Source organism: Nicotiana attenuata, unplaced genomic scaffold (assembly GCF_001879085.1).
Source record: "Nicotiana attenuata strain UT unplaced genomic scaffold, NIATTr2, whole genome shotgun sequence".
NCBI classification, from domain to species: Eukaryota; Viridiplantae; Streptophyta; class Magnoliopsida; order Solanales; family Solanaceae; genus Nicotiana; species Nicotiana attenuata.
This window is the reverse complement of record NW_017670240.1, coordinates 98,265-113,561: the sequence shown is the minus strand read 5'-3', so window position 1 is coordinate 113,561 and position 15,297 is coordinate 98,265. Positions and strand designations below refer to the sequence as shown.

Genomic DNA, 15,297 nt, shown 5'->3' with positions numbered 1-15,297 from the left:
ATATATATATGCATTACTTTACTTCAATATATAAGTGAGAATGGGTGTACGAACACAGCAATTCTGAATTGTACAAAATACATTGTGATTTGTAATTTATGTTTGGGCACATCTTATTGGTGGATTAATACGTGCACTATATCTCTACTTTACCAAACCACGTGTACTTCTATTTGATACTACAACTCTCTACAAAATTGTCTATCTCTTTAGATTTCACTCTTTTAATATCCTCTCTTTCTCTGCTTGCTTTGGTACCGCAAGAGTTCGAGGTGTCATCTTTGTTTGGGTGAGTTATTTAATTCTTTTGGGCTCCTCCGGATCTATCTATATGTTTGAGTTTTCTCCTCTCTCTTTATAGAATTCATGAATTTTTTTCTTCTTAATTTTACATTCTGCTTTAATTATGTTTGTGTTTACCCGTAAAATGGTACAGTTGAATTTATACGTGGTGTCTAGACATGTGAATTAATTTGATCCTAAAATAATGAAATAATTAAAGAAATGTGCAATACTTAGCCTTGAAATGAAGATGAAATCACGAAAAACAGTAATTCCAGAGGCAGAGCTTCCGGGCAAAACAATGATGAAACTAAAGAACAAAAAAGTAAAATTGTATAAAGCTTTTAATCAATTATAGCGTAAGTTTGCCAGAAAAGTCGTCCCCTTTACAATGATAACAGAGCTCACTATTTATAACTATGTCTAGGGAACAAGGTCCTAGGATCGCGCCCTTCTTTAATGTCAATTATGAGGGCCATTGATGAAGGTGTGACGGTGAGCATAAATGACAAATTCTTTGTAACGGGCAGTGCACTAAATGTTGTGGAATATTCTCCATTAAATGCTACCAATCGGAGGGCATTTATTGCATTTTTATAGGTATCATTCTTTCCAGTGACAAACAGGATAATTGCCTTTGGTTCTAATTGTCCCCGGCTTTAATTTCCACGTGTCACTCTCTTAAGCGGCCACTTAGCATAGCGTATTTTACCGTATACAGATAGCCCCCCTGCTTTCCGATGGCATAAATTTTCGTCACCGGGAAATTGGTAGAAACACTCTTTTTGGCGGGAACTACTATGATTCCTTCTGAAAAGTTTCTGACAATTGATTAGATGCAAGTCTCTCCGCATTTAATGCCCCGAACACGCATCATCCCACGATTCAACATAGCTTTCGCTGGTTATCGAGGTAATCATGGTCACAAATTTAGACACCTAAACCTTTACTTATACGCATCAATCTTCTTCACTCATACTCCATAACTCTCCAAACTTCCTAAAACCTTCTTTATTGTTCTTCAACCTTTCTTTAAGTTCCTTCAAACGAAAAAGCTTTTCCTTCATCCGTAACATATAATGGCTTCTTCTTCAAAGAACACCAGCTCTTCAAAGAGCAAGAGAAAAGCCGAGGACGCTACTCCTCCAACAGTGGGCACCATAATCCCTAGATGTCTTGTTACAATAAAAAACTTCAAAGAGAAATTCCCTTCGGCTAACCCTCACACGTGGGCTGTTGGCAGATACCCTTCTTCCATCCGTCCTTCCAGCAATAACAAATCGGTTCTGGTCTCAAAACCATTAAGAATAATCAAACACGACCGATAACGCGGTCCACAACAAGAGAATCTCCCACAGGAGTAGACACATAAACAGGGAAACTCAAAGAATTCCGAGATACGCCCAAATGCGGGGCAAAATAAGAGGACACATAGGAATAAGTGGAGCCTGGATCGAATAAAACCGATACATCTCTATGACAGACCGGAACAATACCTGTAATACAGAATCGGAAGCAACAACCTCTGTACAAGCAAGAAGGGCATAGTATCTGGCCGGGTCTCCCCCTCTAGGGCGACCTCTACCACCCCGACCTCCACCTCTAGCTGGCTGAGCAGGTGGAGTGGCAGCTGGTGCTGTAATCATAGCCTGGAAACCCTGTGGAGCACATTCTGGCTGAGAAGGCAATGAAGGTGCACCCCTCCCAAGTCTGGGGCAAATTCTCACCACATGGCGAGTGTCGCCACACTCAAAACAACCTCGTTGCTTTCGTGGCTGTGGTAACTGTGCGGTACGGGTACTCTGAGACCCCTGAACAAGCCTAAAACGCAAACTGAACTGGCTGGCCCACAAAACCTCTACCATGTCGTACCCTGCCTCCAAAATGAGGACCAGTGGATCTCTCCGGTCTACGAGGTCTCCTCGCCTCCCTGTACTCTCTCTCCTGACCTCGTCTGTCCTCTCTCTCTTGGACCCACCTGTCCTCTACTCGGCGAGCAATCCTTAGCACCTGCTGAAATGGGACCACAAGTTATGTTGCCATGTCACCTGGAACCTGGCCAACGTGAACTCGCTGCTCTGGAGTGTGGGTAATGGGAGTCTAGGTCCTTCCCCCGGTCTGCGAAGTAGTTGGTACCACCGAAATCCACCCCGCTTGAACCAATGTACCAAACATGCTCAAGAACTGTGCCAGAGTCTCCTGAAGTGCTGGAGTGGTAGTAGTAGGCGTCTCGGGTGCCTGCGCTCCGACTGGAGCTACTGGTGGCTCCTCTGTGGCAGCTCGCTCGGGTGCTCTGGCCGTACCATGTGTGCTTCCTCGGCTTCTACCTCGGCCACGGCCTCGGGCGGCTCTAGTAGGGGGCGCGGGTGCCTGGTCATCTCCAGCTGCACGTGTCCTCACCATCTTGAGAGAATAGGAGACAGAAATTTAGAATGTCGAAGTCAATAATTTCGCACGACAAAGGAATCAAATAAAGTAAAATTTGTCTAACAGTTCCATAGCCTCCCGAAGATAAGTACAGACGTCTCCGTACCGATCCGCGAGACTCTAATAAAACGGTTTGTGACTCACGACTCCTATGAACCTAGAGCTCTGATACCAACTTGTCACGACCCAAGTTCTCCTTCCGCAGACCGTCGTGACGGCACCTAGTCTCTACGACTAGGTAAGCCTAACATTTTGCGGAAATGAGACGAAAACATGAAAACTACAATTTAACAGGTAAATTTAAATAAGGAATTTAGATGCCGCTCGGCATATACAATAATCACTCTTAAACCGAACATAAACACTCCCAAAATCCGGAATATCGTAAGTCACAAAATACAGAAGGAAAATAATATTTCTATACTTCAGAGTCTAACAAAAGGAAATACAAGGAAGTGTCGATATGGGGGAAGAGTAGATAGGGACGCCGAGGTCTGCGGACACGGCAGATGTACCTTGAAATCTCTACAGCTGGCTCGCCTCACTGATAATGTGGCTGATGTGAGGTACCTGGATCTGCACACGAAAAACATGTACAGGAAAGGGCATGAGTACACCACAGCGGTACTCAGTAAGTGCCAAGCCTAACCTCGGTCGAGTAGTGACGAGATCAAGTCAGGGCCCTACTAGTATATATATGATAAAGTATAACAGAATGAAATATTGCAGTAAGAATAAATACGGAAATTTAACAAGAATGTAAGCATGGAAGAAGAACAGCTCAAACGCAGAGATAACAACAGGGGATCTACTGGGATACCGTCCCGTAGTCCCAAACGTAAAGGTGCAGGGGGATCTACCGGAATACCGTTCTGTAGTCCCAAACGTAAATGTGCAGGGGGATCTATCAGGATACCGTCCCGTAGTCCCAAAGTAAATATGTAGGGGGATCTACCGGAATACCGTTCCGTAGTCCCTAAGTAAATATGCATGTCAACCAATAGAAATAACAGCTACAACAAGAAACCGCAATTTAGGCTAAATCCGAGTCAAGGAAGAACAAGAAATTTCACTAAACATGCTACACAGAGTTCAGATAGGCAGTTGAGGCAGTTAAGGCACATAGGCATGCTTTCCTAAACTAAATAGGATAGTTACATATGCTAGTGTTGCTCAATTAAAGGAAAAACAGATATTTGCTTAATGAAAACGGGGATTTTCAACAATAGCCCATGTACGCACTCGTCACCTCACGAACACAGCGCTCATATATCAAACAGTACCAAATCCTAAGGGGAGTCCCACACACAAGGTTAGACAAGCCACTTACCTCGAACTCAAGGCCACTCAAAGCTCAATCACAGCTTTGCCTTTCAAACACGCCTCCGAACCAACAATATCTAGCAAATTACCAACCAAACGTTTCAAAATAAGCCTTAGGAATCACCCACGAAAAAGTCAACAAAAGTCAACACCCGGGTCCGCTTGGTCCAAACCCGAAATTCGGACCAAAACCCGATTACCCATTCGCCCCCCGAGTGCGGATATACAAATGGTTTTGGAATCCGACCTCAATTTGAGGTCTAAATCCCCAAGTTTCGAAATCCCTAATTTCTACACAAAAATCCCCAATTCCACCATGAAAACCTTAGATTCTAGGTTGAAATATTGTAAAATGAAGTGAAAGATTGAAAGAAACTAGTTAAGAATCATTTACCTATGATTTGGGGAAGAAGAAGTCTTTAGAAAATCGCCTCTTGTGTTCTAGGTTTTGAAAATTTGGAGAATGAATGAAAAATCCCGTCCAAAAGTCATTTTGATCAGTTGTAGGTATCGCATTTGTGACCTGAGCTTCGCAATTGCGAAGAACCTATCGCAACTGCGAAGGTCCCCCCATTCCTAATTCCTTCGCAATTGCGAAGAAAGTCTCGCAAATGCGAGCCTGGCCAACCGCAATTGCGACCAAATGATCGCAATTGCGATCCCTGCCATTCCCAGACTCCCTTCTCAAATGCGAAGGATTATTCGCAATTGCGAACATTGGCCTCCACAGCTACTCTTCGCAAATGCGAACCCAACAGTGGTCGCAAATGCGAAGATTTGTCTCGCAATTGCGAGACCAGAGGCTCTGCAATAAGAACTGAAGCACACCAGCAAATTTCTAAGTTCAAAACACTTTGTGGCCTATCCGAAACTCACCCGAGCCCTCGGGGCTCCAACCAAACATGCACACAAGTCTTAAAACATCATACAAACTTGCTCGCGCGATCAAATCACCAAAATAACACCTAGAACCATGAATTTAGCATCAAATCAAATGAAATTTATCAAGAACACTTTGAAATTTCTATTTTCTCAATCGGACGTCCGAATTACGTCAAACCACTTCCGCTTTTTCATCAAATTTCACAGACAAGTCTTAATATTATATTGAACCTGTACCGGGCTCCAGCAACCAAAATAAGGAACCGATACCAACAAGATCAAACATTAAGAATTTCTTAAAAACCATTGAATTTTCAGACTCTCAATTTTCAAAAAAAATTCATAACTCGAGCTAAAGACCTCCGATTCCGATTCCGGGCATACCTCCAGGTCCCATAATTTTATACGGACCCACCGGGACTGTCAAAACATGAATCCAGGTCCGTTTACCAAAATTGTTGATCAAAGTCAACTCAAATGAAGTTTTTTTTAATCAAAATTTCTTATTTTTATCAACTTTCAACATAAAAGCTTTTCGGAAACACGCCCGGACTGCGCACGTAAATCGAGGAGGGATAAAATGAGGTTTTTAAGACCTCGGAACACAGAATTTGGTTTTAATTCATAAGATGACCTATTAGGTCATCACAACCATGCTCTATTATCTAGCATGGATGTTGACAACGACCGTGGGTGGATGGAATGGTTCGTTGCAGTTGCCACCAATGATATCATTCCGGCAACGGCTTCATACTTTCCGGAATCATGGACCCGCACTCGTAAGCTCCTTGTTTAATATTTCTTTCATTAAAAAAAATTTATATCCGTATTGATCCTCCGTCCTTCGCCTGTTTCAGAAACTCGATGGGTTCCACCTAGGTTTGAAGGCTTGGACCAGTGGGTCCAAAATCTTGGACGTCACTACGCCCGAAACCCGCACGTGGAAAGAACTGGCCCTCAAATACGAGTGGAATGCCAAAAATCATGGTAACTTAGACTTATTTCGTTTCTTCTTTTTACACGAGGAAATTGATTGATCCCTTCTTCCTTTTTTTTCCTGAAATCAGGTTTACACACGGGCTCAGTTGTCGTCCCCAAGGAGGACGTTTTGGCTGATCCTGCTGATGCGACGAGGCTGCTTCAGGAGGCACTTACTTGAATAGGTGTCTCCATTGATTCTGAGCTGTTGGCTTTCATTGAATTCTATTCCTATTAAATTTTCGTATTTATTTCTACTGCGATATTTCATTCTGTCTTATTTCATTATATTTATACAGTAGGTCCCTGACCCGATCTCGTCACCACTCGACCGAGGTTAGGCTTGGCACTTACTGGGTACCATTGTGGAGTACTCACGCCATTTCCCACACATGTTTTTCGTGTGCAAATCCAGGTTCAGGTTACCAGCCTCATCACTAGTTGCAGTTGTTGCTGCCTATTGGAGACTTCAAGGTACATCTGCCGCGCCCGCAGATCCTCGGAGTCCCCCTTTTCCTTCTTTCTGTAGAAATGATGTATAGAATAATTAAGACTTCTTAGTAGCTTGTGACTTGCGGGTTTCCGGTTTTGGGAATTGTTTTGTACTTTTCAGAGGTGATAATTGTATATGCCGAGTGGCATTAAGTGCTTATTAGATATTTATTACTGTTAGTAGTTAATGTTCATGCTTTTGTTTCATTTTCGCAAAGTGTTAGGCTTACCTAGTCGTAGAGACTAGGTGCCGTCACGACGGTTCAATGAGGGAGAAATTGGGTCGTGACATTTTAAGACCTTGGAAAATTTGATGATTATATTTGCTTCAATTGTTAATGTGCTGAAAGATATGCAACAGGATTGTCTACTTTCTCTTGATAGATTTGCAGCAAAAAAATCTTTTGGATAATATTCAAGAATTTGAATTTGTGTTTATGTTGCACTTGATGTTCAAGATGTTGCTTCTTACAAATGAGTTGAATAAATCTCTACAAAAAAAGATCAAGATATCGTCAATGCTATGAGGTTATTTGACCTTGCAAAGACAAGACTGTAAACAATGAGAGAGTGAATTAGAGTCTTTGAGGGATGAGGTTTACTCATTCTGTGGTAAACATGGTATTTTAATTCCCAAAATGGATGAAAACTATCCAAGGTCGAAGCGTAAGAGGTTAGATGTTTCATATTCACATCACTTTCGTGTGGAAGTATTTTATGCTATTATTGATTTCCAACTCCTAGAGCTCAATTATCGTTTTGATGTAGTGACTAGTGACTTACTCTTTGGTATAGCTAGTTTGAATACGGTTGATTTATTTGTTAATTTTGACAAATATAGAATAATGAAGTTGGCCGAGTATTATCTAAGTGAGTTTGGTAATAGGGAGCTTCGGGATCTCAGTTACTAGCTTGATAGTTTCATTGTCTATGCTCGAAAGTGTGATAGCGTGTTTCTCAATTTGAAAGGAATTAAGGATCTTGGCATCTTGCGATAGTGATGGCCAAAACAAAATTAAATCAAACTTGGTGTCTTGTTATTTACTTGTGAAGCTAACGTTGATTTTACCTGTTGCTGCGGCAAGTTTGGAAAGAGCATTCTCCTCAATGAAGCTCATAAAGAATGATCTACGTAATAGCATTGGTGATGAATTTTTGAATGGTTGTTTAGTTTGCAATGTAGAGCATAAGGTATTTGTAATTGTAAGTAATGATGCTATTATGGATTGCTTTTAAAATATGAAAGCTCGTAGAGTATAAATATAAATTGATGATGTATTTTTGAGATAATGGAATTGGATAATTATTGCTAGAGAAGTTGTTTTTGTAAAAGTTTATATCATGAAACTGAGTGTTTATCTTTGAAGCATGCTTGTCTTTGAAGTGACGGTGCACCCATCTTCTCGAATTCTTGGATTCGCCTCTGGCTGGAAGCATTCATAAAGATAGTCATGTTGATCATCACCTTATATAGCGGGGCGTATCAATCCATGGGCTTCAACTCAGATGGAAGCCATCATGGAGACGAGGAAATTATGGCTATGGGTACTTTTGCAAACAACCCTCTTGAAAACAAACTGTTAAATGAGGAAGTTGAACGAAAGGCTTCACATTTTCACACGAGAATTTTATAATGTAGAAAGCTTTGTAGCAGGGAGTGGAAGTTGTAACTGCTAAAAAAGCTTTAATTGTTTCCTACTACAATTCATCAAATTAGATAGGAGAATTAGTGTTCTCTTAGCTTCTCAAACCAGATCTATATTTGATCCAAGATAGTCCTTTGTTTTCCTTGTGTATATCCAGATTAATTTAGCCACAAGAAAACCACAGATTGGATTCTTTTTTGCAATTCCATCATTTTGATTTATTTTTCATCATCACTTATGGATAAAAAATATCAAAGATAAACCAGGGAATGTATATATATATATATATACATACATAAATACATATGCGTGTGTATGTGTCTTGCAAGCCTACTATATGAATTGTACCCATTTTTATTTTTCATTATAATTCTCTTAGTCTCTAAAGTCAGTTTATTACTTTAGATTTGACCTAAACTATCTGAGTAGCTTTTCTTATTCTCTCGAGAAAATGGCAATCCCTCTGACAAGACAGGGTCTGAGTGGAATAAGAAATGTGAAAAATAGTTCATAGAGGTTGAAGCGATGATTAGGGAACATAGGTGGCAACTACCAACACACACCAACTTTAAGCAAACATGAGTCTAATTTAAAATGTAATCTTGAACATATCTCTACACCAATTATAACTCTTGAGATGTGAAAGAAAAGCCTGAAACGCCTTCATAGATACACAAATCAGAACAAAATGCAGCTTTTGGTGAAGTATTGCGCTGTTTGATGAAGACGGTGAAGTTGTGTTTCATCTTTTTCTGGTGAATATTGAATAACCATGGCCTCCTCCTTAGTCTCTTTAAGCGCTAATCTATATATAGTGAATGAAGTCTTAGGTGATGGTAGCGGAGATGGAAATGAAATGGGGCGAAATTTATGTTAAAATGACATAAAGGTCCTCACTTTTAATGTTTTGATAAAAACTAGTAAGGATATTCAAGTGAACCAAAATGTAGGTACGTTGCTAACCTACTATCTTCATGTATAGGTATGCGTCTGTGAGGACGCTTCAATATAAGACCTGAAAAAGGAACCTTTAAGAGCATTTCTGCATCATATATCTGCACCCACTCGCATATTATTCAAAGGAATACCAGACCCTTTGAATGTCAGGGAGGCATAGAATGTTAAACATAAAACAAAATAACTCACTCGAGCAATATAACACGAAAGAGGCAAGATTACGTAAACGCTTCGAAAGAGCATAAGCTATGGAAGAAATGGACTCTATGGATCAATAGTCCAGGTTTTCAAAAAGGGAAATTTGCATAAATATACAGCCTAACATAACACAGTGCATCCATGTAGCTATCAGTTTAAACTCGCATATATTTTTTTTCTCCAACAATTTCCAACAAATCTAAACAACACCAACTTCAAATTTTTCACACAAGTTAGATCCACAATTCAAATCCACTTCTTTACGCTTGTTCAACAATGGTGGAGGTACATTTCTAATCTAATTTTCACCATCCAAATCTTACAAAATCAATACTCAACCACGATTTGAGCTCCAAACACTATAATATAATGAACTTTACAAAAATTTCTAAATCATGTAAATGTCCAAAATTGAGAATATAAAACATTTCTAATGATGTAAATATAGTAATAAGACTTTCTTAATTACTCTCTTCTTTTTCAAGTACTTGGGGGGGGGGGGGGGGGGGTTTGTGGACAAGTATATTCAGTCTTAGGTGAAGAGAGGATGAAGAAACAGGGAGAAGAGAGAACAAAGGAGACATTGATGCATTCAGTTTCTATTTTTGTAATTTTTAAATACATGTACAAGTTGGCATGTTTGTAAAGATGCGAACTACCTGCACCTGCACAGGAAGATCCTACGAAGCTTCAATGTTCCCTGAGATTGACTTTAGGCCTTTGGTGGAATTCTTTTCTTGTCCAATACAAAATTTAACATAAGAAAATACTTGCCACTCTCACCTTATAGAGACAAGCTATGATTGTAATTGTGAATTAAAATATTTTTATGAGGTTAAAAAAAAAACTGAGGATTTTGAAATGTAAACTTGGGCTTAAATTGGTAAGGAAAGCTGCCCACATGTACTTTCCTAGTAATAGTTTCTTTCCAAAATCTGCTAGAATACAAAAATACATACAATAATGTACAAGAATGTTTCTCGGTTTCGACACCAACCGTGTTTTCTCGAGTTCTTCATTTTGGCTTAATGCACAAAGATATACATTATGAAACACCAAAAATTGGAGAAAGACCAAAAGTTTCCTCATATAATAGACTCGTATGGACAAATTAGGAGCCAACTGTGAGAAAATGCCAACCTTCTGTTTCTTTCAAATTGCTCAAGTAGACTTCTGTAGTCCTAACTCAACTATGATGTGTCTTAGCAATACTTGCACCAATTCTCTCACCCTTGCTTCCCTGCTAATAAAGATTTACCTCATATTAGATATCTACTTCTAATTTCTTTTAAAATGAACAGAAAGGAAGAGTCAAAAGTTCACTATGAAATAACTACAATATGTTATAGCTCCATTAAACAAAAGATGCCCAGACACAGAATCTAGAGTTCGACCACGTCCTCTTTCGTCATTTCACAAGCTTACCTTGATATGACAAGTTCACAGAAGGATGGGAAAAGAACAAGTAAATGCGAACGCCTTGCTTGATTCTCTCCTGTAAGGCCTTCTTTCAAGTATGGATGTAAATTAAGTTGGGATACAGTGTCGGAATGAACCACAAGAAGTGCAAGCTCTTGGAGGACAAAGATAACTTCTTCCACACGTGCTGCTGGCAATGGATTTTCTCCTGAAGAGTGGTTGTATGATTTAAGAAATAAGCTTGAAGAAAACAAGAATAACAAACATGGAAGCATTTAAAATCCCTTTCAACATAACTAGATCACCCACCTAATCTGCTCCCATCCATCAAGAACCTTCCCAGAATGAACTCACATCTGGTCATTAATAATTTTATTGATATATTGCTAACTTCACATCTAGTTGAAGTCCCTTCACCAGTTCCATGGCTGAAACTAAGTGAAATGAGTGTGAAATGGCAATCACCGCAAACATGGAAAACAGGTAAGGCAGTGTCAATTAAAAGGAATTATATACCTGCACAGAAGAAACAGCTTCTGCAAACAGGTCAGGGAGAACCTGCTACAATGTGAAGGCATCAGTTCGACAGTCTCAAGCGGCAAGGAACATGTACGTGATGCACACCGATCCAGAGTGGTGATTAGACGTTCCAGAATCTGCAAAATTGGCATGATTAGCGTTATGCTTGATCTAGAAGTTTACTCCTTCAATGCATCATTAGAAAATATCAATGCAAACGGGCATACAACTTTAAGTGGCAATGGAAAAATAACTCTGTTATAGTAAGCAAGAAGTCTGAGCTGTAAAACTGGATAAATATCATATTTTATCATCTGCTGAACTTCTCAAGCCACACAGTCTGGGCTATTAATTCACAGCTGATTTCTATATCTAATCCTGCAAAAGGCCATAAATAATTCCTATAATCTCACATTTACTGACCAGAGCTGTGTCACCTGAAATGTACATGATCTTTTCCCCTAACCTATTTTCGAGGATTCAGTTACCTGCAGAGGTAACTGTTGTTAAATCATTTATACAAACAATGGCCCCAAAAAGATGTTAGGTGGTTGGCTATTTGTTGGACTTGGTAGTTAGAAAACCAAAAAGAAAATGGGCATACTCATAAAAAAACCATTGGCTAATGCCTAGTGGCACGCAATAGATGTAGATAAAACCATGATAGATAGCCTTTAATTCCTTCTCAAAGAAGAGTGGACATGAAAGATCTACACCTTTTGGAACTTATGAAACACATAAGCACATCTTGCATACATAAGTTCCAAAAATGTTCAAGGTTCATTAGCATGGAAGGTACCAGTGGTCCAAAATGAAGTGTTTGTCGGAGATGACTAAATATGTGCAGCTGTAAAGTGAAAGAACTAGAGTGAGAATATCTAAAAAGATTAGGATTGGAACGTTACGTCAAGAGGTGCATCAGTCTGTGATTTGAGAATTTTGTCTCCAAGAATATCCAAGAGATTCATCTCAAGAGACTCATCAGCACTGTCTACCGTCACTGAAAGTGCACGACCACAGTAGCCTATTAGAAATATCTCAAAAATGTCAGCAACTTCTTTCCAAATACGCATTCTTGCAGGTCTGGTAATAGTCAACTCTGGCCCTGCTTTCTCTGTCAGTTTTTTGACATCATCGAGCAGAATGCGAATAAAACCTTCAACTGCTAGTCTCCAAAGTGAGCCATCAGGATTGTCTCTTCTTGTTATCATACATCTAGTGAAGAAAATTAGAACTCAATCAATGAGAAGCTCCAAATTCTTGGAGTATATTGATCACCTTGAAAGATGAACACAATCAATAAAAGGAGTACAAGTAATTCAAACTCTGATGAATCCAGAAAGATTTATGTATCATTGACATGTAAGCAGACAGATACTAGCCAAAAGAAAAAAAATTACAAAAGAAGCCTACAGATTCATGCAAGAGACGAGAAAGGATTATTTCAAAAGTAGATCATATTTTATTTTGATCATGATCTATGACAGTCTTCCCAAGTAATTTGGTATGATTAACTGAAGAGAACATGAGAATGGATAATAAGCTCCTTTTTTTCCCAACTTCGTAACAAGGTTGTATTATAAGGTTTTTTTTTACCCAACTTCATAACAAGGTTGCAATATCTTGCATTCCCTAGTCAACACTTAAAATAGATTCCCTGTCACAAGAATACACTTCAGAGTACCATTTTTAATCAAACACTATAGGAGCTGTCACGAAGGGTTATTCTGGGGGTCATAAAGGGGACTGGTGGTGGAATGGAGAGGTCCAAGGTAAGGTGGACGCCATGAAAGCGGCTTATTTGAAGCTTGTGGAGAGTATAGACAAGGAGGATAAAAAGACATATCGAGAGTATTATAAGAAGGCAAAGAAAGAGGAGAAGTTAGCAGTTACGACGGCCAAGACTGCAGCGTTTGGACGTCTGTACGAGGAACTCGGGGGCAAGGGCGGGGACAAAAAGCTATTCCGGTTGGCCAAAGTGAGGGAAAGAAAGGCCCAAGACTTGGACTAAGCGAAGTGCATCAAAGACGAAGACGGCAAAGTATTGATAGACGAGGCACATATTAAACGAAAATGGCAAGCATACTTCCATAAATTGTTGAACTAGGAGGGGAACAGAAGCATCATGCTGGGTGAGTTGGATCACTCCGAGAGTCAATTTAATTGTAGCGTGCTCGGGACCCCGTACGAACATACTAACAAGTCCCATAACATAGCACGGACCTACCCGAGGCCTCAAATCACGCATAACAACATCGAAACGACGAAATGCACCTCAAATCAAATTTAATGAACTTTCGAACTTTCGACTTCAAAAAACTCGCGCCGAAACATATCAAATCAACTCGGAATGAACTCAAATTTTGCACACAAGTCCTAATACATCATGCGGAGATACTCGTACCCTCAAACTACTGAGCGAAGTGCAAATGCTCAAAACGACCGATCGGGTCGTTAAATTTCACCCTGTAAATTCTATTTTGTACTATTTAATTAATGGAAATTGTGACTTCAAGTAATAAAATGAGTATTGATGGACGAGACACATATTAAACGAAGATGGCAAGCATACTTCCATAATTTGTTGAACGAGAAGGGGAACAGAAGCATCGTGCTGGGTGAGTTGGAGCACTCCGAGAGTCAGCGTGGTTTTGGGTATTGTAGGCGTATTAAGGCAGAAGAGATGGAGAGGGCGATGCGTAAGATGAGCAGGGGCAGAGTGGCGGGACCAGACGAAATCCCGGTGGAATTCTGGAAGAATGCGGGCCGCGTTGGCTTGGAGTGGCTTACTAAGTTGTTTAATGTTATTTTTAAGACAAAAAGGATGCCCGATGAATGGAGGTGGAGTACGATGGTTCCATTGTACAAGAACAAGGGGATATCCAAAATTGCAACAACTACAGGGGTATAACACTATGGAGCCACACATGAAAGTTTGGGAGAGGGTGGTGGAAGCCGGGGTGAGGAGGACCGTGTCTATTTCCGAAAACCAATTCGGATTCATGCCGGGGCGATCGACGACGGAAGCTATCTATTTGGTGAGGAGACTAGTGCAGCAATATAGGGAGAGTAAGGACTTGCATATGGTGTTCATTGACCTTGAAAAAGAGTATGATAAAGTCCCAAGGGAGGTTCTATGGAGGTTAACCGCGTCCCGGTAGGTACACTAGGTTGATTAAGGATATGAACGAGGGTGCTAAGACTCGGGTGAGGACTGTGGGAGGAGACTCGGAACACTTTCCAGTTACAATGGCGATGGACGTGCTGACGCGGCACATCCCAGGGGAAGTGCCTTGGTGCATGTTGTTTGCAGATGATATAGTGTTGATAGACGAGCCTCGAGGCGGGGTTAACGCAAGGTTGGAGGTTTGGAGATAGAACTTGGAGTCCAAGGGTTTCAAGTTGAGCAGGACCAAAACGGAGTACTTGGAGTGCAAATTTAGCGGCGGGACCCTTGAAGCTGACGTGGATGTGAAGCTCGATACTCAAGTCATCCCCAAGAGAAGTACTTTCAAGTATCTCGGAAGCGGAGGCTTGCTTCCGGTGTTCTTTGCGATAAGAATGTGTCGTCAAAACTTAAGGGTAAATTTTACAGAGTGGTGGTTCGACCTACCCTGCTATATAGGGCGGAGTGTAGGCCAGTCAAGAGCTCCCATGTGCAAAAGATGAAAGTAGCAGAAATGAGGATGTTTAGATGGATGTGTGGGTGTACCTGGAGGGATAAGATTAGGAATGAAGTTATTTGGAACAAAGTGGGAGTGGCCTCCGTGAAGGACAAGATGCGGGAGTCGAGGCTGAGATGGTTCGAGCATGTTAAGAGGAGAAAAGTTGACGCTCCTGTTAGGAGGTGTGAGAGGTTGACCATGGCGTGTTTGAGAAGAGGTCGAGGCAGATCTAAGAAATACTGGGGAGGTCATTACGCAGGACATGGCGCAGCTTCAGATCACTGAGGACATGACACTTGATAAGAGGGTGTGGAGGTAGAGGATTAGGGTAGAAGGTTAGCAGGTAGTTGAGAATTTTCCCCTTTCTTACCAGTAGTACCAGTAGCACGCATGTACTTTCATATCTCTCAGATTTATATTACACCATGTTGTTTAGTTTGTTTCAGTTATTGTATTCTCTTGTTATTACTATTTTGGTGCTACTTATTCTGTTCTTCCCCCCCCCCTCC

At 40.6% G+C, this 15,297-nt stretch overlaps 1 protein-coding gene and 2 long non-coding RNA genes across 8 annotated transcripts in view; 1 reads left to right on the top strand and 2 right to left on the bottom strand.

The window, feature by feature from the left end:
• Positions 1-177: 177 nt before the first annotated feature.
• Positions 178-6,578, top strand: LOC109236481. 2 transcript variants are annotated; one of them, XR_002069498.1, is made up of 5 exons: positions 178-289; positions 5,556-5,693; positions 5,772-5,901; positions 5,982-6,077; positions 6,308-6,578. It is a non-coding gene; the product is annotated as an uncharacterized LOC109236481 (long non-coding RNA). The 2 variants fall into 2 exon arrangements; XR_002069497.1 differs by having other exon boundaries at positions 6,192-6,578.
• A 1,947-nt stretch (positions 6,579-8,525) lies between these two features.
• Positions 8,526-9,669, bottom strand: LOC109236475. The gene is made up of 2 exons (XR_002069496.1): positions 8,994-9,669; positions 8,526-8,835 (listed from the first exon to the last, which is right to left on the bottom strand). It is a non-coding gene; the product is annotated as an uncharacterized LOC109236475 (long non-coding RNA).
• A 322-nt stretch (positions 9,670-9,991) lies between these two features.
• LOC109236480 (protein MON2 homolog) overlaps positions 9,992-15,297 on the bottom strand; it is a 66,646-nt gene continuing 61,340 nt past the window's right edge. For 2 of the 5 annotated variants that reach the window (XM_019402662.1, XM_019402667.1), the window contains 5 exons: positions 12,029-12,338; positions 11,121-11,260; positions 10,914-11,038; positions 10,611-10,812; positions 9,992-10,428 (listed from right to left, as the gene is read on the bottom strand). In XM_019402662.1, coding sequence (XP_019258207.1) covers positions 10,347-10,428; positions 10,611-10,812; positions 10,914-11,038; positions 11,121-11,260; positions 12,029-12,338 — 859 coding nt within the window. In that variant the 3' untranslated portion in view covers positions 9,992-10,346. The remainder of the gene's footprint in view (positions 10,429-10,610; positions 10,813-10,913; positions 11,039-11,120; positions 11,261-12,028; positions 12,339-15,297) is intronic. The other 3 variants (XM_019402663.1, XM_019402664.1, XM_019402665.1) reach the window with 3 other exon arrangements.